This window comes from Nothoprocta perdicaria, unplaced genomic scaffold (assembly GCF_003342845.1).
Source record: "Nothoprocta perdicaria isolate Ctin4 unplaced genomic scaffold, notPer1 scaffold_2, whole genome shotgun sequence".
In the NCBI taxonomy this organism is placed as follows: domain Eukaryota; kingdom Metazoa; phylum Chordata; class Aves; order Tinamiformes; family Tinamidae; genus Nothoprocta; species Nothoprocta perdicaria.
The window spans coordinates 8,366,593-8,391,257 of record NW_020455204.1 but is presented as its reverse complement, the minus strand read 5'-3'; the positions used below and the strand labels follow the sequence as shown (position 1 = coordinate 8,391,257).

Sequence of the window (24,665 nt, the reverse complement as noted above, 5' to 3'; positions counted from 1 at the left end):
ACTAAATCTTTTTCCTAAATGGGAAATTTAGTATTAACTTATCTAATGAGAGAACCCTTTGTAAAACAAGGAAACCTGTTTCCCTCCTTGATTTTTTTGCAGACGGTTTTGTGCCCAAAGTGGCAATTAGATCTGCCAAATGAGCGGGAGAGCTTGTAGAGTTGTTAAGGGCACAGGGTTGTGTGGGACTTCCCACATGGTGATGCAAGTTCACGGCAGATCTTTCTCTTTTTGGGTAATTAATCTGTGGGTGTGTATGTTTTGTTTGTTTTCCTCCCTCTGCTTCCTCCATCTGCCCCAGAAGCTGCTCCATACACTTCACATGTTGAAGCATCCTTGGAGCAGGGGTTTTATATTCACAGAGCAAGGTCATAGAGAAAAACCTGTGGTTTTCCGAGGGACTTTGTGCTGTCACACACAGAATTTCTCCCCAGAGAGCTGTTTGTAAATGAACATACTAGAAAATACCAAGACAGAGCTTTGGATTTAACTAGGCTGTGTTTGAGCAGCAGTTGAGCACCATCCCTGGTGCTGCTCTGCTGCATCAATAACTGGAATTTATAAGGTTGTCATTTGGATCTGTATTTATCCTTTCCTTTTCCTGAACCACCTGGGGACCACTTACAGTCACCCACACTGTAAACGAGCGCCAAGTAAGCGCCAGGTAAGGAACGATGAGTTCTTTCCTTGTCCCTTTTGGGGATATTGTCCATGTGTTTTGCTCACAAGACATGTTCTGTTGAGCCCCTTGGTGTTTGCCGTTTTGCAAGGGTGAGCTTGCCTCCCCTTTTCACAGCCACCAAGGCTCTAGAGCAGAAGGCACTGGGGCTCCTTGGGGCTCTCTCAGTATAGAGAAAAGCTCTATGGATGCATAGGTAGCAGCCATAAGTGCATGCGGATGTGGTAGCTCAAGCAGAAATGCAACCCATGGGCCCATTGGCAGGGCCCTGTCTATATATTCCTGTCCAGGAATCTATTCTTAACTAAGAATCTTAATGTTTAAATGGAAGCAGCATGGGTGAAGCTTTCATTTAAAACCAACCAACCAACCAACCAACCAACCAACCAACCAACCAACCAACCAACAAACCCCCTGATCTAGACAATCTCAGCTCAACCAGTTAAAAGTTTTGCCATTTTACAGGCAGCCAAACTCCCGCTCTACAGTGCACATACCCGGCAGCCTGTTAGATCAGGGACATTAGTGTCAGTCAGACCTGTCTCGCTCCACAGCTGAGCAAGAGCTGTTTGCAGCAGTGAACACTGGTCRCTGCAGAGGCCCTAAGTCCTTCACAAACCATCTGGAGTCAGGATCTTTTACAGATTTTAAGAGAATGGGAAACATTGATATTGCTGAATTTTGAATTAAAATGGCATTTAAATTTCACCACTTGAAAATCACGTCTTAATACTACAGATAGATACTGTCTGAGTGTCCTTTCTATCTGATAAGTGTAMAAATACATGAATGTTGTTACACATTGGGGTGAAAATGATTCTAAATTTACATGGAAATTCACATAATCTTTCACTGCCCTTGACAGTTATTCACAGCAAAGAAGTATTTTATGAAAAAGACAGCACCCCAGCCATTTATATGAATCCACGTCTAAAACCATTTATATTTTACGGCATGTTGTGTCACGCTGACAAAGTGATGCAAAGAGAGAAGGAGAGACACAGCTTTAACCAGAGACTAGCTTTTATTGTGCATTGTTATGCAACAGAACAAATGGAATTGGAGGTATGTAGTAATAAAACCAATATTCAAATTAGAATTAACACCTGAAATAGTAAACTGTTGGTAACAAATGTCTTTAATTAAAAAATATTGACTGTTTAAAAAATTCTCTAAGATTTTATATTTTTTAAAAGAAATGTGTGTTGCCACATAGAAAACAATTCACATATCCTATAGAAATAGTCACAAAACCCTTACTAGTCTATATTACACTATGCACTTTTTATTGTACAATATCTGGTATAGGTCTATCCCTAACCTGTATTTACTCTACACAGTACAATCATCATTAGAAAGTATTCATAGAATTAACTACACCATAACAATAAAAATATCAGGATTAATGGTTTTTTTTTTTTTTTTTTTAAATCACAGTTTCTCCACAAATATTTGTCATAGAAAATATAGCGAAGGCATGTGGGCACAGATGGGCGTGCGTACTGCTACGGCACGTGCGAGAGAAGGCAGAGACATAAACGACAGCAAGATGAAAGAGGACAGGACGCCAGGACAAGCATCTCTCCCGCAGGGACTTTCAGGAGTGACACGATGGATAGCGGCTCCCTCCTTGCAGGAGCGGGAAGGGCCTCACGTGCTCTCCGTGGCTTTAGGTCCCGTAGCTTTTAACCTAACCTTTTGTGGACACATCGGCACCTCCGTGCGTGTGGTTTCACGCTCCCTCATGTGCAAAGCAATCAGGAAAAAAGCACTGGTGCAAAGTTTTATAAGCAAAATGGTGATGGTGAAGACGTCGTGGTGACGGGTTAAAACAAAATGGACCAGGGGATGTTGTTGCGCTCTACCGTTTTGAAAGAACACATGAGCAAAAGAGATGAATTCCTGTCTTTAACAGCTGTCTGYGACTGCAAATCAGGTCACTGGCGATTGTGCACAAGCAGCTAAGGGCACAATTTTGTTTATAAAGAAAAGTCCAAACCTGCGAAGCCGTTTCTAGTACTAATGTGGCTTTCAGGATCAAAATATACATTTGGTTATTTTGCAAAATATGATAGCGCAGAATCGTGAGTGGTATCAGGAGGCTGGCTACACTTCTTCACACTAAAAATAAAGCTAGGCTTAACTAGTTACTTCAGCAAAATCTTTAGGTTATTGAGAGAGATTCAGTAATTCTGTTGTGACTATTCAAAATGAAGTGTTTTTATTTTTGATCTCATACGATTAAATATTTGAAAGAAACCATCACAATGTTTACAAAAATACAGCATGATACATACGGCTGTGGACAAATTTACAGTATAATGTTGACTCACACATTCTGACATGTTTTACCAAGTAGTTCTGGCAAGTGTCACCACATTAAACATACACCAGCAAGACTTACACCATCTGATCAATGTAACATCTTCTATTATAGTTTTCTTAAAAAAAGTGTAAGTTCAACACTGAAAAGCTACTATAGGATATCTGCACTGTGACATTTTTACACACAGAGTTCCTTCTCAGTTAGCCACTACTCGGCATTGACCTTTTGGGTAAAATTGCCTCCTGACTGTAGTGTGTGGGTGTGAGGGGCAGGTCTGTTGAAAATCTGTTGGTTGGGTAAGGTCCAATGTGACTAACRTGTGTATTTCGTTTAGGAAGTAATTGAGAGCCTTTCATTGTTTTGTCTTTTAATAGTATGAAATAAAAAACACATAAAAAATTGAGGAGGTATTGGGCATTCAAGGGCCTAAAGCATCTATGGGCTTCGTTAATCACAGTTCCAGTGGCACCTGTGTCCTGGAGCTCCCTGCAGCTCCTGGCACAGGGGGATGTCCTGGGTGGGCTCCATCATGAAGCCCTTTGGTCAATGGTTGGCAAAGAGCAGATGGATGATGGGGAGAAGCTACTGCATGGGTGAGCTGGRGTGTGACTGACCACCTCAGCCCTACCTGGGGTTGCAAAAATCACCCCCAGATACTTAAGGGAAGGATCCAAGTGGAGAAGGACGGGAAGAGAGGACAAGGGTGAAAAGGAGTAATTGGCAGCTTCCCTAATGTTGGCCCAGGGTGATGAGGAAAGCTAGGTGTACATGATACGTGTTCAGGAGAACTGGAGCTTATGAGGCAGCCCCAGAGGTGATCAAACATCACAGAGCAAACTTTCTTTTGCAAAATCAGTTCCCTGAAYCTGTCAGAAAACACCACCTCAGAAAGAGCCAGTTTGGGCTTTGAAGTGTTGCCATCCCCAGGCTCAGGTAAAAACTGAGGCAACTCGATGCTGAAAAGAAAGGGGATTATTTCTTTGGCATTGTGAGTTTCTAGAGGGTATCATTTTTTTCCCCCAACTTTTGGAGTGGCAATGGGCTCTTAGGCCTTYGAATCGAAACATTTTTAGTGGATGAATTTTTTTTTTTTTTAAAGTTGGTATCTACTTCCAGTACCATATTCTGTTGAGAACCCTCTTCAGTTCTAGCACTGATTTTTATTGTTGCTGTTTTTACAGCTCTCAGTCAGTCTGTGTCCTATGTTTACCTGCCCTAAGACCCCAAAGGCTAAATTAAGCTCTTCTTGCACAAGCCCTCCCTGAGTGAACTGTGGAGCATCCAGCTATGAGGACCAGCATGTTGCCTAGTCTCTCACTTCAAGGAATGGGTGCAAAACACAAATGAAAGCAGGAACAAAGAAAGGCAATTTAAAATCTCTAAAGTAAAGCAGTGTGGCTGCAGAACAGGGACAGACAAAGCGGAACCTGTCTTCTGAAAAGGCAATTTGTTGTTTAGCAGTCTTTTCTTTTTTAATGAAAACTGTCATGATCGACTCTAATCTTCTAGAAATCTAGATAAATACAGTGTCTATCCAATATACAAAGAATTTTTTTTTCCTTTTAGAAGGGTCTGTAATTGTTCTGAGTCTTTAAAGGATTCTGCTGTCAATGAGCGCTGCTGTTTTAGGCAGGAAGCTTAATTTCCTGGCATAGTTGGCTAAAGGAATTCCCTGAATTTTCCATTCTGTGTGGTATTTTAAGGTAACGTTTATAATTATGCTACTTTCTGTGATGAAATGGGAGACCATTTATTCTCTTGTCACAGCACGCAGACTTGTTTTTATATGTTGTGCTCAAGCAAAGCAAATGGCATCTGGTGGTTCTGAGTGTCCGGAGCTGGGCTGGTTATCGGGAGGCAGACATGAGTTTGGCTGTTGTTTCTTTAGAAACTTTTGTTATTTCTTTTAGTATCACCTCTTCTCTAGAACTATATGAAATGAAATTGCAGTCTCCCTTTAAAAGGGTTGTGAAGCATTTGCAAATAATAGGCACTAAGAGGTCTCATAGGGTAGGTCTTGAAGTGGGTTTCGTTTCCCTGGGGACATGACAGAATGGAGAAGCTGGAATGTGTGCTGCGTGTGGACAGACATGCTTTGGACTCTTAAATGACTTCAGGGTATGTCCAACAAACAGTCTCTCCTAAATTAACCACTTGCTACTGTTGGGTGGGTTTCCACTCACTGCCATCAATCGCCGGATCCGTCCTGCAAACCTCTATTGAAGACCTCGTCCTGCGATCCTGCGTGGTCAGTCCCTTCGTAATAGGAGTTGCCGTTGTGCAGGAAAGTCCCCACCGCGCGCCCCTGCCGCGCGTGTCCCACCGCGTCGCTGAACACCTTGTTTATTTGCTCTTCGGAGGGCATCCACCAGTCCGGGTTGGAGGTGCAGTGCATCCTAATGAACTCTGCAGGAATGCATGCAAGGACAAAAAACAAACAAAAAAGCAAACAAACCAGATTGTCTTTGCGGCATCTGTTGCTGCCCAGACACCAAAAGTAAGAAAAAATAAGAAACAGGGCATTATTGCTCTACTTAAGCAGAAATAAAGCCTTATGGGAAATGCCATGATAATGCTATTTTATTTCTGCGCAAGTGTGTTTCTCCACATGCAATGTGTAACTGTGCTAGTCACGGGAGGCACAGGACCAGGAGATTCCCTCTTGAGGAAATAAAAATAAATAATTCCAGGTGGTTCTAATCCATGTACGTTAATACAAAGCAGGGGGTGTATTTCCTTTGAAGCCTGTGCTATGTTTGTACCTTGTCAYGATTACTTTCCCGCACCTTTATGGTCTCCCTCTGCTGGCTGCTTCAACATCTGCAGACTCTAGTGCCTCAACCACGTGCTTGAAAATTTCCACTGAGGTTATTTCAATGCGCTGTTTTTTTCTGTTCGGAATAGCCTTCATTTTAAGTCCTACTCTTTTTATCTTTCTGAAGATGACACTTATTTTTCAAAGATAAATTTGCCTTAGAAATAGCTAAATAACTTGAGGAGACYAATTAGTCCTTTTGGTGACAAACAGGAGTTTTCAATGCACAAGGAAGCGAATTGTACTACATGCAATTTGGCCATTTAAGTAGCTACTGCTTGTATGTATAGCTGTGTGTATCAGATGACTACATTTTTTAATTTCTTTTCAGATTTTTGACATGCAATATGCTAGACGTGCAGAAGGCGCCTTACCAGTTCTGGAGATATAAATGCTAGCTGTATCTCAAAAATAGGCTTTCAAGTGTCCAAATACAGTTTTAAATGAGAGGGCATCTGATTAGATGTACTGGATAKGCTATATCTTATATGTACCTGAGCTGCTTTATTTATTCTATAGTATTAGTTATCCCTTCATTAGTTACCCCTTCAGGCTACCCAGGGGGGCTGTGGAGTCTCCTTCTCTGGAGGTCTTCCAAACCCGCCTGGATGCCACCCTGTGCCACATGCTGTAGGTGTGCCTGCTTGAGCAGGAAGGTTGGACTAGATGATCTCTAGAGGTCCCTTCCAACCTTAAATATTCTGTGATTCTGTGATTCCTGAGGCTTTGGGTCACCCAAGGTATTTTTAAATTCTCTTTTGTGCTGTTGAGAAGCCAAGGGCACAGTAAGTGGTGTAAAGTAACTTCCCTGCTGTCACAGCATCTGGAGAGCAGGGAACATCGTGCTTGCACATGAGTTACCGTGCCAAGGATCTCATTTGGTGGACATCTAGGACATGAGTTTTGCACAGCTCTTCCAGCTGTGTATCAGAAACTGCCTTGGTTTTAGACTTATCTCCCTGTGAATCTGCCCTGGTATCAGCAACTCCTTGCTTGTTTTGCTCACATGAGCCTTCACACACTGGTGTTTTTCTCAAATAAATRGTTACCGTGTAAAGGAGCATTGCTGTAATTTAGGGGAGTCAGGCTGTTTTAAAGCAGTTCCATTCATTAGTCAGTCATAGGAATACTTTTAAAATGTTTACAGAAGTTTAATCTACTCTGAGCGTCCAGAGAGAAGCAGTTTATGCTTCCCACAGTGGTGGGAATCCATACTTGGATTTGCTGGGAATTAGTTCTTGGCTTGCAAATAGGTAGAAAGCAATGTCAGGCTCCTGGCCCTGCAGAAAGGGTCGCGTTCCCTCCCAGTTACGRAAACTCGAGGGGATTGCTGGCCATTTTGCTCTCTTAACTAGTCTCTAGACACATYTGGGCTCTGTTCTGCTTCTAAAAATTAATGAAATTGGCCTTTCCTTTCCTCCCCATAGACATTCCACACATTCACTGCATTCAGCACCTCAAAAAGGACAGCAGCAAAGGGTCATCTACAGGTGGCTTTGCCATCAGTCTTGGTGGGAGGCAGGGCAAGGAAAAAGTATTAACTGTGTGCTTGTGCATAAATTATTAATAAATGTAAGGCCATTTAGTAATGGTTAATATACTTGTATTAGCCTTTAGTATCCAGAACTTGTGAGCCCTTGACTCTTGCTCCAGACCTGTGTGCAGTACAATGTGTGCAATGCACCTTCCCTTCTAGTGAGCTCTAACAGAGTATCATATGGCAGGTTAACAGCTCCCAAGGTTCCTGTTTAGTTTTTAAAAAAATCTTGCCTTAATTTGTCTGTATGTTAAACTGAGTTCTTTACTTGGCTGCATCATCATGCCACAACTAAAAGTCTAATCAACACGGTTTTGCTGAGTATTTCTAATCCAAATGGGCAGAGGATCAGCCTTGTGTGCAGCCCTCTTGGGTTCCAGTTAGATGAATGTTTTCAAGTTAGATGTTTTTATCACCTAATGCCTTTTATGATCAAAAGTAAGTTTTTTCATTATACTGCTTGGTGAAAAACAAATGTGAAGTCAGTTTAGCCTAAACTGTATTTAAGTGCTTGTAAAAATACTATGAATCTGGGGTTAATTAAAGAAATGCTAGTCGCATGCACTTAAGAAATGCCGACCCTGATACAAAAATATATTTTTAGAYAGACTTTGAAAAGTAATAATTTGTCCTATTATACATCGCAATAATAAGATTTCCTAAGAATTTTAAGACGTCAGTGTGAATCGCACACTTTGAGATGAGACCCTTTCTTTCTTTTGTCCAGCATCTTTGTCGATGTGAGATGCTTGCAGATTCTCCTTCCTTTTGTTGCTAYGAGTACTATTTTTCTCACTTAATGTTGCATCAGTGCTTCAAAAATAAGTTACATCCTTGACAACGTATTTGTTTACACCTTCCACCTAATTAACCTGTAGATGTTCTTGGCCACAGCAAGTTTTCAAACYCATTTTGAAACTTGGCAAGCTTTTGGCTCCAGTGATACATGGTGGCCTTGATGTCACATACYAGCTATACCTCAGGCTAAAAGTATTCCTTGGGTTCTTTTTTTTATCAGTGTCAAAGAATGTCACTCTGCTATTTTCTTAAAAAAAAGGAGAAATCAAGATCCTGATTTACCGTATGGATGTTTCATGTCAGCTAGTATTATGTGGTATGGCATTTGTCCCCTCTCTTAAATAAGCAGCCATATTTTTTTCTTGTCCTTAAATATATTCTATATAATATATGTATATATGTACATGTATACATATATGTATATGTATGCATATATGTGTATATTWTATATATATAAACTATATGTATATATTCACACGCAACCCCTCCTAGTTCCGCAACCGTGAGCCAAACACCTCTACTGAGGCAGAGCCAATGTGGTGAAATGAGATCACATATGGTGGACACTGAGCGAAAAGATGCAGTACCTCTGAGACATGTTACTTTTACGGGATCCAGAGGACGTCTTTCAGGACCTGTCTCTCCTGACTGCACTGACCTTTTCCTTTTTCCAAGGCCGCATGAGTACTTAAGCTCATCGGTTGTGAAAACAAATCTGATGAGATAGCGCAGTAGCCGTCTGCCGTCTTTCTTTGACGAGTTTACAGCTTCATCCCACTGTTTACTAGTGATGTAGACAGGGTAGTTGTTCAGCAACTGCTTGCTCCCCTGCAAAAGGGAAAGATTTCCATTGCATATTTTACAAGGCAATAAGAAAAGATGTCAGTTGCAATAAAAAATATGCTTTTTAACTAGCTGAGGTGCTGACAGCGAAACATGCGTTGCAGTGAATAAGCAATTGCTCTTACGGAGGACGCGTATTTTTAAAATCACATTTCCATTTTCTATCCTAGAATTTGGTGAGGTAAAAGGAATGCATTTTGAGAGAGTGGTTATTTATAATTTGCTCTTTAACGGGTAGGTTAAAAAGCGTTAAGAACTAGTGACTAGAGATACTGTTTAAATATAACCTTTCTTCCTTATGTATTAAAATGTATGAATGTCTTTGTAAAATGTATGAAAAGGTCTTTGAAAACGGATCATTTCATGGCAGTTGATGGTTTACTTCAGAGGTGACTTTTTTTCTCTATTTTTCTTATAAATTTATTACTTCTGTAGAATACACCTGAAACTTGACAGTAGTTATGTTACTGTGAAAAATATAAAGAAAATAAATAAAACAACTATGAAAACTAAAAGCTTCATTACTATTAATGAATACCATATTAACTCAAATTATAGCTTCACACAAGTGCCACTGTGTCAGCTGGAAACATATTTTACTTATAACCTTCATAATTTGCATGCTTCAATATTCCACCATTAAATAAGTGCTGTGGGACTAATTATGGGGATTCCCATAACCCACACATGTTTACAAACCCTCTTTAGTCAACGGCACCTAACCAGCATCACTTCAATTCCAGCTGCTGATAGAATACTCTAGCTGAGGATAAGTCAATTAACCTAAGATGGAAGTGTTAATATTCTGATTCTCAAGTAATTAAAGTATACCAAAAAAAAAAAAAAAAAAAAAACCACACACCAAACCCTCCTAGAGGCTCATTCTCTTTTACAACTTGGTGTTTATTGAAACATAAATCTGGAAGGCTGAGTAAAAGCTTCGTGCAGCGAATGCCTCAGGTGGGAGCTCACAGATGTGATGAGCGTGGCCCATGTGGGGCTCGCGGGCAGCGCCGGCAGTCTCCTCTTTGCTCTCACACCTTCTGTATCTGAAACTCCTTCACTGACACCCTGGCCTCTGTGTGTGTGTTAAYAGAAGCATTCTGAGGAGCATCTATTTTGAAGTTTTTTCTTCAGGTGATTGCTCTTGATTTTTCTGAGGTTTGATAAATCTGTGAAAGGCTGAATGTGGCTGAGGCTGTGCGAAGGGGGCTGCTGCAGAATCGGCTCCTGTGACTTCAGCTGTCACCGCTGTGACCCTCTGCTGCTTTTTGCCTCAGTGCTGACATAGTTTAACCTGCTGGCAAAGGCAGCTGCAAGCAAAGCCCAAGCTCTGCTAAGGCAGCTAAAACATAAAGGGCTGTGTCCATCTGATGGCCCCCTCTCCTCCACCCAAAGTCTCTAAACCCCTCATTCCCCCTGGCTTTTAAGCCCAAAAGGGAACCCCTTTCGCCTACAGCTGGACCCTGTTATGACTTGGGAGCTCCCTTCGCATTTTACTTGTCTCTCCCTGATGTCTGCGGGTCTGTCCCTCCCACTGCAATCATGGCACAAGAAGCTAATTCAATTTATACCAGTAAGTATGTCCTGGGCAGCCAATAATATGGCTGAGGAGGCTGCTGTGGAAAGGACTTTCTCCATCCAGCTCAACTTCCTCTGTGAATGTGGTGAAGCGGCAGCTATAGAGAGCTCTTTGGGAGCATTATGCTCTTCTGCTGCAGCAATATTTCCTTGGCCTGCCTCTCCTTCCCTGACCATTAAAGTGGTAACACAAAAGACCGTATGATTCCCATGTTGTCATTTTCTCTTGAGCAGTTTGCTCATCACTTCTATCTAAAGCTAATAATTCTCCCACTACAGATTTCTGAAGCCTACTTTTTTCTCCTCTATTAAAAAATAATGTAGCAAAGGAAGAACAACCTTCTTTCTGGATGCCAATGCAAACTTAAAACTCTGCTAAGTCTCAAGCCTCCTCATCCTGTTCTTGAGCCCTGCTAGCTGGGTCTGGACATCYCGTGCACGATGCAATTTTTATGGCACAGTGTGTGACATAAAAGGCAGGCTTCTCTGTTTGGGGAGGACACTCAAATGTGGCTTTGCCAAGTGGCAAGCTCTTCTAAAAAGCTGCCCTTGTGTTCAAGTGTATTGTATTAATGGAGATACAGKCTACAGTCTTTCAAATCAAGTGAAGAAGGCTCCAATACAAACCTCATGAAGGCTCACATTACTATTAAGTGGGGAGATGTGTAATTTCCTCAGCTCAAAGCTTTTTGTCCTTATCTCCTACTCACTTATAGTGTTAGGGTGCTCTGTTAAACCATGACTGTGTTTCTGCTTCAGCTATACTTTCATTGCATCCCGTGAAAGCAAAAACACTTTTGGGCAAAAGATTCATAGTGAATATCTGAGGCAGTCTGGTGTGTCCAGCAGCCACTAAATTAATCAAAARAAAAACTTCCAGAAAGGAAATAAACTGATTCTGAAGGAAGAATTGAGGTACAAATGTGTTCATGTTTATATTTGTATATGATTAACCTTATGAATAAAAGATTAGCATCTTGGTATGTGTTTAATTGAATAAAAAATGTTGTCACATCATGACAAGCTGCTCCATGTGGGATCTTACAGAACAGTTTCATTTCTGTAGTGCTTGAAAATTTTAGTCAAGCAAAAGAGTACAAAAAAGGAAAATGAAAGCTTGGGATACATTTCAGTGATAACAGTTAATGATATATATATATATATATATATATATATATATATAGACACACACACACACTATATTTTTATAAACACAGATCTGCACAGGATGAAAATGAATGGAGAAGCAAAGTGATTCAAATCCTGACCTGCTGCAAAGTGTCTTCGGTGAAGCTCTAGTGAGCTGGGCTACGTGGCGCTTGTCCTGTATTCAATTTGGTGAAAAGTAATGCAAGCTCAGACTAGACCTCTGTCTTCTCTCTTATGATTTTGTTTGTGCAAATGATGGCCAGTGACACGGGTTCACTACATGTCTGACAACATGCAGGTAAGTGCCTTAAATACAGTCTAAGCAAAAGATGTCTCGGTATCAAAATCTACTTGATTTGAGGTATTTTTATAGGTTTGGATAGAAACACAGTGTTGCAGAATTAGCATCACTCTATATCTGCTATATAAATCTCCATAGCTATCTGCTAGACAAGAGGAGGACTTACATTTCCAGCTTTTTTTCTCCCCAGTGCTGCTTGCTGTGCTGTCCAGCCTGCCCCTGTGCTCCTGGGGTTGCAGACCTGGCTGCTGAGGGGTCGGGCTGCTCTAACTAAACCATGAGCTGCTCTAACTAGGTGCTAGGACCCACACGTGGCTCAGCTCCCAGCCCCACATAGGGCTTTGGAAGCACCAGCCCTGGTCTACAGACCACGTGTAAAAGTGATGGTTCTGCAGAAAGCTGAGAGAACAGCTCTCCCAAGCAACACGGGAGCAGTGGGTACAGTTGGAGGTGTCACACATTGCTCAATAAAGTCAGATTAAGTTTGTGCTGGTTCTCTTCCACTTGCAGCGTTGCTGTGCCTAAGAATGACAGTTTCATAAAGACTTTGCATATTTTTACTAAATATATTCTCGCAGCACCTACTGAGTTATTTGCCTACATGTTTTCAATGATTTTTGAAACATAAAGATATGCAGCTTGTGTTTGCCGTATACTACCTCGGTCGGATGGTCTGCTGGCTGTGGTATCATAAGTTGGTTGTGATGCTGAAGGACAGTCTTCAAATAATCTAAAACAGTCTGGCAGGGCACTGCATGAAACAAATTGCAATTACTGTATATTAGCTATCTAGCACAAAACAGAACAACAATATTAAATCAAGCAGCGTTCTTCAGGATCGGTTTGGTACTTCTCTGAGATTTACATCAAATAGGAAATATTTCTCATTTTGTTTTGTGCAGTCATTTCATACAATAAAAGTACAACAGATGTAATTCCTGTGCTGAGAGCTYGGAAACTCTGATATTGCCTACATTTTCTGTCCACATGTTTTCTAAGGTTTTTCTAGTTTGAAATTATGATTACAAACATAAATTGGGTCAGTGGTAATGATAATTTAAAAAAAATCTGTAAATACTGTAAACAACCCAAACCACACAGAGAAGAAAACACTTCCTAGRCCTAAATCATACACTGATTAACATGTAAACATGCTCAAATGTTTTTGAAGCTATAGTCTGATTAACTACACTGAACAGATTTAATGATTCATATACTTTAATTTCTTTCCCCTCCCTCCTCTCAAATTTGTTATAAAACTCAGTGTTAGGCAAATCATTTTATTTCTCTTGCTCCTGTCCTCCCCCTTCCATTGCCATCACTCTCCTCCTTTTCAGTGGTGGCACCAACATCCTATTCCCTTCTGCTGGGGTGAGAGGTTAATTAGGGCTGATTCAATTACCAGTCTCTCTTAAGCAGATGCTGCCACATCCCTGATTAACTCTGGAGTATTTCTGAGCTGCAGTACTTTTCTCCTGAGCCTGAAATGTAGTAGGAGAATTAAACAGATATTAACCCAACATTAAGATTGACTTTTGCCTAAATAAGCATGTTTTAAGGTACTTTGTCAGTCTCACAATTTTTATGGGTTTTTTTTTTTTTTTTTGCAAAATACAGCAGAGAACTTCCTAGCTCCAGCAAAAAAAAAAAAAAAAAAAAAAAAAAAAAGATATTTAAGTGTTCCTTCTTTTTTATTCTTTTGTTATTCAGCCTTTACATCTGTAAAAGCCTAATATTTGGGGGCTGTTTTTGTCTTGAGCTGGTAATGAAAAAGAAAGCACTCAACTCACCAAGAATGTGTTAAGTTAGCATGTTAGTTTGCAGTGCTCTTCCTCAGGGATTTACACTGTTTCCTAGGCATTCACACCGGGCAGTAACCATGTCCCTGCCTAGGCACTTAAATCCACTTTGCACGTGAGCTAAGCAAATTACGTCCAGTGTGGAAGTGAGAGTGCCTGAGATGGATAAATCCATATGTCATTTCACCACAGGATGACTTTCCTGTAAAAAACATCAGTGTGTTTACTCTTGCTTTGCTTGATATATACTTTGCCACACAAGGTTATAAGGTTGTGTGTTATACAGCAGTCAGCATTTTGAGTGACCGATACCTGCTTAATTTCTCCTCTAACTTCACTGCTTATGGCCAGGCCTCGGAATAGTAGATTTTAGCTACCCATGGACATTGCTSAAATACATAAGGGGATGATATATATATACTTTTTTTTTGTAGGAAAGAAAAGCATTTTTAAGCGTCATCAGATGGTTTTAGAAAATGCTTCAATTCGGAAAAAGTCAGAAGGGCAAACAAGCTTAATAATCTCATCAGCATATCCCATAACCTTCTTGTCATGAGAAGTGCATATTTAACATACAGTAGAAATTAAAAAAAAGATCAATCAATACAACAAGTTCCCAGCTGGAACAAAGGAGAAAATGTGAGAATCTCAGGAAATGTTTCCATGTACTAGACGTTTGGAGGAGACGTGTGTGTGTGTGTGTGTGTGTGTGTGTGTGTGTGTGTGTGACTCATAAGAAGATTTATCTTTTTTTTTTTTCCCAATTTTATATACAGGAAAAGTCATGGGGCAAGAAGAATTTTTTTCCATGTGGATGGTCAGGGGATGAGACTTTATTTTGGGAACCATTTCTTACATTTGCTTTGCACAACCAAGTCTCCATGGCCACTGGCTGACTGTCACAGGGGATGGGATGAACTTGCCTGGACAGCTCGTCTGAGAAGGATGTGTGAATCCACTGACAAGGCTTTCTCCAGCACGTGGTGCTCATCATAATGATAAGGATGAAGTATATCAGTGCTATCCAAGTACCTACTGAAAACAAAATGCTGACTGAGAGCATAGACTGGGCAGCAGGAGAAAGCTCTCCAATGATCCTGAAGAACAGCATCAAGTAGAGCTGCAGTGTCCCAGTAAAAGCTAAGTCAGTGCAAGTGAAAATTGTGCCCTGCACGAAATATACCTGTTTTGTATATGTTTGTTGTCTGGCATGGCCAGCAGAAGATTAAACTGTGAATGTCCATGCACGGGTTACTTTTAGTCCGGTATCCAGGGAAGAAGCTCATGGATGACCRAGGTTCACTGCCCCGAGCAAATTCAGGAGTCCTTAGCTGAGATCTGGATAAATTCCCAGTCAGGTGGAAGTTAGTGCTGACAACCTGGATCTCCCAGTACTTTCTCAGACGCCAAAGAAATGATGGAAAGGGACCATRACATGCAACTATACTATTGCTTGAAAGACGAATGTCTGATACATGCACATGGAGGAGAGTTTAGTGCTTCTCAAGTGTCTCSTTCCTGCTGTTGGAAATCACTGCCCTCTCTAAATATGTCACTTTTTATTTAGCAAGTTTATCGAGCATAAAATTGCTGAAGCATCAACAACACCTGGAAGCTTGGGAGTTCTTTGGTCTTCAGGAACCTGAGTCCAAAACAATTTGTGAAGTTCGCATCTGGTTCTGGTTTTCTCTACTACAATAGTCCCTGCTGATCATCTGATAGCTGTTGGCCACCTTTGGTACCATTACCTCTAATCATGCGAGGCCTTGAAAGAACGCAAAATATCTGTCAGAAATTGCCACTTTTAGGATCTTGTCTTACAGCAGGGTGTTATTTTACCTGCTATGAGAATGTACAAATGCACATTTACTATGTTCTTCCAAAGGCAAAGGGCATGTGCAAGAAGGCAACAGAAAACTATTGCGTCTGCAGCACACGAGGAAGCAGAGCTTTACTTTACTTGCACTCAGATGATTAAGTGCTGATGCTTTCTCATTACTGGACAGAAATATGAAGGTACCAAAAGGCAGCTGAAGCTTATCAACACTTCCTCTTCATAAAAGCAGTAATGTTTCAGGCACAAAAAGGTACGGTTTTCATATCACTCTGATCACTGGAGCACATTTTGAGTTTTGTTAACTCATAAAACCTGCATACCTCATACAAACTATTGAGTACAAATAACCTCAGCCTTTCAAAGGGCAGCTTCTATTTGCAAAGTTTGACTTTTGGACCACCATATTAACAGAACCCTAAAGTAAACCATCAGAAAGGCAGCCCAAGGCTGGATAATCAAAGCTTTAGTTTTGCGTCTGTGTCCATCTTATGGTTCTGCAAAYGTCCTCCTTGCTGAGACATAAGAGGAAGTGCTTCCTAAAAGCAGATATAACTTTTTTAAGAGCCTATGGCTCCTAAGCGAGAGTGTGAATAATCAGTATGAATATTTATTTATTTTGCTTTGATGTGATCACTAGAGTCAAGAAGATCATAACCTRGAGAGCTGATTCTCTGCAGGCTTATGCATCTATCCACTATCAGCAACGCTAGCAACAGGGATCCCTGCTTGCTGTAACCAATGGAAAAGATGCTAATGCAGAAATAACAGTTGCTTGCTATGATTTAACAGAAACCCTGAGGGCAGGTAGTAATTTTCCTGCCCATTAAGAAGCAGCTTCCATGATCTTTATTCTCTAATTGAGAGTGTAAATGTCAGCAACTTGGAGAAGGCACTGAAAGTGGCAAAGTCATCTGCCCCACAGGAAGTGAAAATAAAAAGGAGAATTTTTGAGTRGGCTAAATGGAGAGAACGAGGAGATACAGGACATTTGGTATTGTGAGGGAAAGCTGGTGCAGATGCAAAGCAGTGAATAAACAGGCCGTGCACAAGAGGTGACCGGTCTTCATCACTTATTGATTAGTTTTAAGGCTTAGTTTTCCTGGATGACAAATGGAAAAACACCTGTTACACACTTACAGACTGTGGTTGAATCATCTCTCAGTCTTTTCGCTACGTCAAGCCACTTAATTCCTCTCTCCTTCCGAAGCAAGTTTCCCAGTCCATTGCTACTTTCTTCAGCTCCTAGCTGAACACGTCTCAGTTTAACAGTCACCCTCCTGAGCTCCTGGGCTCATGCATGGCCTCACTGTCAGTGCTAACCAAAAGCAGAGTCCCTCTACCCACCTATGGGCTGTACATCCAAATGTCACACCAGCCCTTTTGCCCACATTGTGCAGCAATGCCCACCACATCTTACAAACCATTCTGCTTCCCAGTGGCTGAAACTAAGTTAAGCCCATGGTTTTTGTGCCTAAATACATGGTAGTACACTGTTTCGTGCACTAAGTGCTCAAAGTTTGAGTCATCTTCCTCACTCACTGCTAGCTCTGGCATCTCCAAACTCTTGGTAATGATTTTATATTTTTGGGGCTCCTTTTTGGGCTCTCAATAAAATGTTCTAAATGTTTCTCAATTATCAGCCATTTTTTTCCCCATATTATTCTCATGATTTTGATGGTTGTTTTTATGAAACCAACTTTTTACAAAGTACCAAGAATATCTGTATTACTGGTTTGAGCTGAACTCTTTTTGCTCATTACAGATGTATCATGGTGGTCCCCCACTGCAGCTTGCTATGCTCCTAGGCTCTGCCCCAGGAGAGCAGGGAAGCTCCCCATCCTGTTCACAAATGGGATTCTGTGCTCATAGCTGACAGTAGCTGGTGCTTCCTCCTTGTGTTTCACCTGCCAGAGCACTAATCCCTCAGCATTCAAGACTCAAGACTCAAGACTTGATGGTTAGTGGAAAGTGTGTGCACGTTACCCCATCTCACTCGGATGGACAGCCCTTAGTTAAGAGGCTCAACATTACAGCATGTCCTCCTTTACTTCACCTTGAGCAGTTCTTCACTCAAGTTCACTTTAGGGCTGTTCTAGACTGATGCTTGACGGCCAAAATGATGTAACAAATATTGGGGAACCTGCTGATGAGCCAGATGGTAGGGTGAATTTCTTACATTATAAACCTGCTCTGAGATGCAGACAARTGCACAAGCATGGCTTGTACCACTCTAGCCCCTGCACTCATTTATTTCCATAGTGAGCTGAAAGCTAAAGCTGCATGGACAGCCTGCAAAGGGAAGTCGTCGCGATGTGGTGAGGTGGAAGAAAGAGAGGAGCAAGGAGAGATGAGGGTTAGTAAAGGAAAACTCAGCCGAGTGTTCAAGACCTGACCAACTTGGATTTTGGTAATCCGTTGGTAGAACAAAAGCAGCACACATTAGCAGGGAGAGCAGCCTTTGAGAGCAGAGGAACCAACACCACATGCAAAAGCACATTAAAGACTGGCTAAACTGACCTACCCTGGCTGCCAAAAGCAGGGAAAGGGAGAAGAAAGATAACAGAATAGCCCCTTATTAATTTTAAATATTGGTCTCAGTTGTGCTTTCCGTGTGGAATGGAAAACCTTTTTACTTCTGTAAATCTGTACCTGAAAACCCTTTCCCTTCACTTCCCTTAATTTCCTTAAGCTTTTCTTTCAGGAAAAAGAAGAATGTGTCTCTTGTGTAAGCTCCTGGGATATAAACCTCTGCCTAAACAATAACAGGAAAAAAATACCAGACAGAAGAAGGCAGCTGTACATCTCTCCAATTTAAGGTGTGCTGCTACATGCTTCTGTGGCTTTTATTTTTGCCCAAATTTCTTCACATTCCTTCTGCTGCAGGGGCAGCTGCCATTTAAGCTTCTCGTCCAGAGTAAAGACTTACCTTGCCTACAAAACTCTACATATTCCTAATAAATATTAATGAAATGAAGGAGACCACAATGAGTAGGGATAGTGGTTTGTGTCACTGAATTCTAACTGCTGACCTGTAAGGCACAACCTGAACTTCAGTCTGATTTCTCCAAAGCCTCTTCCAGTCTAGGTAGGTTGAATCAGGATCTTCCATAAAGATCCCAATAGTTTCTGTTCCCCGAGGTATTTAACAAAAACTCTCCCACACAAATCCGCATAGATTTTTACAAGGTGCAGATTTTAAAAGCAAAGTGGTGCTACAGCACACAGATGTACAGGGGCTGTCTCACAGAATGGTCCTTGGAAAACGCTTGGCACCAGTTCGGATTCACCTACTACGCTGCCTTCATGCTTTGAAGCCAAATAGCAGAACAAGGCCAGAGATCAGACCAAAACATCCCCAACATCAAGGGAAACCAAAGAATCAGTTAAATGTGAACATCAAGAAAAGAAGGGGAAAAAAGACATGAAAAAAACTTTGTTGTAACTCTTGATGGCTGCTTTCTCTCTGCTGTTGCGGGAGCAGAATCTCTGGAAATGTGATGCTGCAAAAATATAAAGGACAGAATTTGTAGGGGAAAGTAATATCTTTTATTAGCTTGTCTGACACAGCCAGGAAAAAAGAGTCAAGCCTTGGGCACACAAGCCCTTCTGGAAAACTTTGTCTTTTTCAATTACATTTATATTAACTCTACCTGCAAATCCTGCTTTGCTTTAGCTACCACGCACTTCTTTTTATGTTATCAACCTCTGGATTTCATTTTTTTCTTCATCTCCGTCCTTGCTCTTGCTGATATATATTGTACTGCTGGGCCTGAAAGATAACTACAGTTTCTGTGTTGCGCACTCATTGCCTTTTCTTACTTTTTGGCACTGTTTTGGTTTGCCTGAAATGGTGAAGCAAAGAAAAAGCATCAAGGACAAAGCCTCACTCACGTCTCCAGGCCTTTGCTTTAACTGCTTGGAACTATTTTCTCCCTTTTAGGCCTAACCCTGAAAGACAACCACAGTGTCAGAATCAGAGGAGTACCACATCAAGTTATACACATTATCCGGTCTAAACCCAAGTCTTACATGCAGTTTCACAAATAACTCTTTAATTTTACTATTGTGAATGTGCCAGAGCCCTAACAATTTCTCAACAGAGGCAAGAGGTTAGGTCACATTTTTCTCCTGCTATAGATGGGATTACTTTGCTCTGTTCTCTAAGGTCTTAAGACCTTGAAGAGCCAAACTTCTTTCAGGAATTATCTGATTTTATTTATCAAAACAAAATAACACACTGATTGAAAATGTTTCTCTTTTTTTTTCAGTTGAAATGAAAACTGAAAATGTTTAGTTAATGTATTTGCCTTAAAAAAAAAACCTAGGAAAATGACACAAATGCTTAAGTGTCACTTTGCTCCAAAACAAAAGCACTGAATTATGATTTTTTCTTCATTTATTCCGTATCTGAAACAATTGCAATTTCACACAAATTTACGCATTGTTTCCATCAAATCAAAAGCGTATTTTTTTGAGAGGAAAAAAAATAAAAAAGGAACAAAACATATGCAGTATTTCACCCAAGTAATGATTTCTCTCCAGTGGTGAGCTGCCAAAGACTGCTAGGCTAGAGCCAAAAAGATGTTACAACACTGGAGTGCTTCTATAATCACAAAGGGCTTGAGGGAAGAGTGTTGATGACAGAAAAATCTTATTTTCCGTGTCCAAAAATGTAGGAGTATCTATTTTTTCTTCCATAATATTTGTTACAAAAAATTGCCATTGCCTTTACACTTTGTCAGAAACCACACTCCTTCCTGGCATTCTCTTTGTGAGCAATGCAAATGGTGTTTGCAAGGCTACAGTCAGAGCTGGAGTGTGGCAGCTATTTTTAGAATGCAAACTCTCATGGATTTTAAATGGGCCTTTGCATACGGAAAGTGAAAAAAAAATGCTAAGTATTTCAGGAAAAAAAAGAGACTCAGAGACAGCTACAGAACAGAGGGGACAGGCTGGTGCTTTTATTTTTGCCACTGGCAGCCTCCAGCTCCTGGGTTGAGGACACTGCACATTTCCTACCAGGCCTCTGCTGGGCCTACAAGCATGTCCTACCATGGAACAACACCACAATGGGAGCTTCTATGGTCCTTAAGTTTCCTCAAACTSTTGGTTCATTACAGTCCTGTATATATCTATTCTAGTCTTGTATGTATATACTACAGTGGATATGGATATTCATTGGATATGGATAGATGGATATGGCTTCATGGAAACTCAATCTTGTCAAACTAACCTGATGAGATTACAGGTCACTCTTGGATGGGATTACAGCTTTGATTAATAAAGTTCAGTTGAACAGATGTAACACACCTAGACTCCTGAAGGGCTTTTCTAACTTACTAAGACTGGTCATTCTGATTGTAAAAGCAGCAATATACAACTTCAGTAAACTATAACATCCACTGATTCMGAACTTGCTATAGACATCTTAAGCATTTGTGAACAGGGTAACCTCACAAGCAGAAGGGTTTCTAGCAGGGGTCTACGGGGATGGATAGTAGCCTCAAAACAATTCAACATTTCTAACCAAATCCTGGAAATTAATGTGAAAAGAATAAAAAAAAAATCCGGGTGATTCAAAAATTAGTGAATAGCAAGTAATGGGAACACAGGCCACTCAAAGCAATCTGGACCAGTCAGGAACTTCATAAAGCCAAATGCAGAGTTACTTGTCTAAGAAAAAAGCACATGGAATGGAAAGCTCTTTGAGGGCTTGTTGTGTCAGTCACAAAATCTGGGGCCAAATAAACAGAGCAACAGTGAGTGGGAACAAAGAAACTATTCACTTCCAGTCAGGCAGACAAGTACATTTTACATGTACTGCCAGTGTCCACATTTTAAAGAGATGAGGAGAGAGGAGAAGAGACTTATAAAGAACAATTCAACTCATTTGGGGAGGTTTAAACAGCTCTGTTTGCTTAGTTAATCTAAGGATGGAAATGAAGTCAGCTTTCACTATGAAAGTACCTTTGTCTGAGAAGAGTAACTAGTACTCAATAACACTCCATTTAGTGGAGCAATGCATAAAAATCAACAGATAAGAGCTGATTTCCGATATTCAGATGGGGAACTAGGCACACATTTAATCAATGTGATTAACCAGGGGTATCAACTGTCAGGGAAAGCCATAGATCCACTGCTTCTCAGAGACTTCAGCTCAGGACTGAGGTATTAGGTTAGTTAAATGTAAGTTATTCTATAGTCAATGTTCAAGAGAAGTTATTGGACGCTATATAGATCACTGGATGAAAGCTGCAGGTCAGATTATAGACTTTAGTGATCATTTTTTGGTCTTTTATTTCTGAAACTATGGTTTCAGATGAGGTCCAAAGGATTCCTCTTGTCACATAGTGCTTCCATGCACTCATGAACCATTGATTTCTGTGTCTACTCTGCGTGAGTTCTGGGGACTCAAGATTTTTGGAGGCAATATTTGGGGTTTTCTCTGCCCTGGACAATATCGGTTACAAGATCTGCTGGTYGCAGTTCTGGACCAGTATGCGAAAGAACAACTCCACAGAATACAATAAGTAATAACAAAACATCAATAGCTAGGGAGAAGGAAGGTAAAATTACTCTCCTTTTGAAAACTACTATCCCCTTTTGCTCAGATTTTGAAACTGCACTGGCATTTTCTGACAGAAGTTTGATGCTTTTTCCTCTCCACACAGCCAGCAGCTTTGGGAGTATTTTCTCTCACTTACAGTCCAGCTAAGTTATCTACGCTTTTCTCTCATCTAAGGATTAGTTCAATGAGCTTTTCATGGTGCTGGCCTAAGCATTTCAAATTTTAGCTAGCAATGTTGGAACTCCCTAGTGTGTGTAGATGTATCAAAAAAGAAGCATGTTTCATACTTTTTATCTTTGCTAATTTCTAATTGCTTTTAATATTATTATTTGAGCTGCACTTTTGCCTGTGCTTAAAGTTAACAGGATGTGGGGTCAAGACACTCTGTTCTCCTCTGATACCACTCTCCGAATATCAGTGCTTCTTAGAGGTGGAAGTTCTGTGTTTAAATGGTCATGGAAGGGCATTTTATAACAAGGTTTTCTACTGGGTATAGTAGTCTGCTTCTTTCTCCCCACGAAGTGACTGGTAACCAGTTCAGATATTGCTGAAGTGGAGAAGTTCTTGCAGAGCCTTTACAGATTTTATTTGAAGAAAAATGAGGGGAGGTTTATGCTTTTCACTAAGCTAAGAGAGGCTTAAGAAATGGTTCAAGAGAAAAGCCGAAACAACTTTGTTACAAGTATGGACATAAATTTGAGTAGTTGCTTTAAGAAACCAGAAAGGAGCCCAAAAAGGAATGAGGTTTCTTCATCACTTAAGCTACATCACTTAAATTATAATGCAGATAATCAGGTATAGAAGTTTAAGTTTCAGATTACCATGACAAATCAACTGATAGTTAGGGATTTGGGATTGCAAATACACATATATCCTGAACACATCTTATTTGCCTAGGAATAACAAATCATATGGATGCGTATCAGCAGGTAATTTTCTGGTGGGCACAGTCATAGGAATTTTGGTTGAAAACAAATTCCAGCATTTGACTGTGAAGGCAAATTTTAGTAAAATGACTAGAATTTACAATAATCTATTACCCAGTGTTTATCACTGACTGAAAATATTATACAGCAGGGGATTATTTACCTGGAATGCTCTCCAATTTTCTACGAAGTTCCTCATTTTCTTGTTGCAATGAAATTACCTCCTGCTCTAGCTCTTGACATCGAGGACAGTAACCTTCTTCCTCTTCCTCCTCTTCCTCCTCTGGAAGTGTAGAAGATGACGGGTGACCATGAGATTCAGAGGTTGCTGGAGATGTCCATCCACCTAAAGTGTGCACTGGAGAGGTTGAAAGTGGATCCACATCTGCCAAATGGCTAAAATCATTTACTGATGAGGTGTTCTGCGAAGGGAAGCTCCCAGAGAGCAAATAGTTCTGAAGGGAATCAGTAAAAACTCTCAGAAAGGCTGAGGTTTGTTGTTTCTTTTGCATATACTGCATCTCTATGTCTAAAATGTCTGACGTCTGACTATGGACCATTTTTCCAAGCTGACATTGCTCTTGTCTTTCACTATAACTTGGATTTTCCTGCTTTATACAAGAAATCATGGACTGAGAGTGATTGTTGTCCAGTAGTTTTCCACCACAATTTAAGAGACTTAGAACACGGCTGCACTGCTGGGCAAAGGCATCCAGAATCATACGACTCTCTGAAACAAAAGAAGAGATGAATCACAGAAACCTAATGCAAAAGGCACAGGCAGCAGCAGCTACATGAATGTACACAACCGTTTACAGTAGCAGGCATTTTATTTTTGAACATATTAACATTATGGCTTCTGCTTTAATACTTCTGCAGCATCATTATTTAAAACAATCCTGACTTTGCTTCTATTTTGAGAGTGCCCTTGTGCCCTTGCTGTTAATCAGAAATGCATTGTGATGATCGTCACTGCTTAGTGCCACGTCCTTTCAGGAGTATTTAGACAGGAAAAAGGGGAAGAAAATACAAATTCCTTTCAATTTGCTATGAGCAGAAGTTCAAGTATTGCTTCTGAAGTCAGCTGCAAGCTGCTGGTGGGCATTGCCTGTGTGTGTTTGCAGGACATCTCGTCCCACTGCCTTCCTTGGTCCTGTTCCTTAACCTATCTCCAAAAATACTCCCAAGCTTTAGTTCTCTTCCCTTACATCTTTGCCCTGTGCTCGAGAGTGGGCCTGCACCACTCTACATCAACCCAATTTTGTGGACTTTGCCTCTCTGGCTCTTGCTCTAGCTTCTGGATATGCCCAGGTTTCACTGATTCAAGAAGAATTTATGCAGGACCTTCTTTTTGAACCAAGAAAAGGCACTGAATATACATCATGAAGCTCTTCTGATGAGAGGAACAATTTATCTGTGCTCTTGACTTCCTGTGGATTAGTGGACAGGCCAGTATTATACAGAGGTGTGCAGTGCAGAGTCCTCCAAGCTACTGCAAAATAATCA

At 40.7% G+C, this 24,665-nt stretch overlaps 1 protein-coding gene across 1 annotated transcript; it reads right to left on the bottom strand.

Annotated features, from left to right (window-relative positions):
• Positions 1-3,135: 3,135 nt before the first annotated feature.
• On the bottom strand, positions 3,136-23,881 carry BEND4 (BEN domain containing 4). Its single transcript, XM_026037595.1, has 4 exons — positions 23,323-23,881; positions 12,689-12,780; positions 8,743-8,983; positions 3,136-5,411 (listed from the first exon to the last, which is right to left on the bottom strand). The coding sequence occupies exons 1-4, from the start codon at positions 23,879-23,881 to the stop codon at positions 5,194-5,196; spliced, it is 1,110 nt and encodes a 369-aa protein (XP_025893380.1). The 3' UTR covers positions 3,136-5,193.
• Positions 23,882-24,665: the final 784 nt, after the last annotated feature.

What these genes read in the sequence shown, in the direction of transcription:
- BEND4 (XM_026037595.1), bottom strand. Translation starts at nt 23,881, where the DNA reads ATGATTCTGGATGCCTTTGCCCAGCAGTGCAGCCGTGTTCTAAGTCTC. An exon ending in AAAATTGGAGAGCATTCCAG is followed by an intron (nt 12,781 to 23,322) that starts GTAAATAATCCC and finishes TGTTTCATGCAG; the next exon opens with TGCCCTGCCAGACTGTTTTA. An exon ending in AAAAGTAACATGTCTCAGAG is followed by an intron (nt 5,412 to 8,742) that starts GTACTGCATCTT and finishes GCATTCCTGCAG; the next exon opens with AGTTCATTAGGATGCACTGC.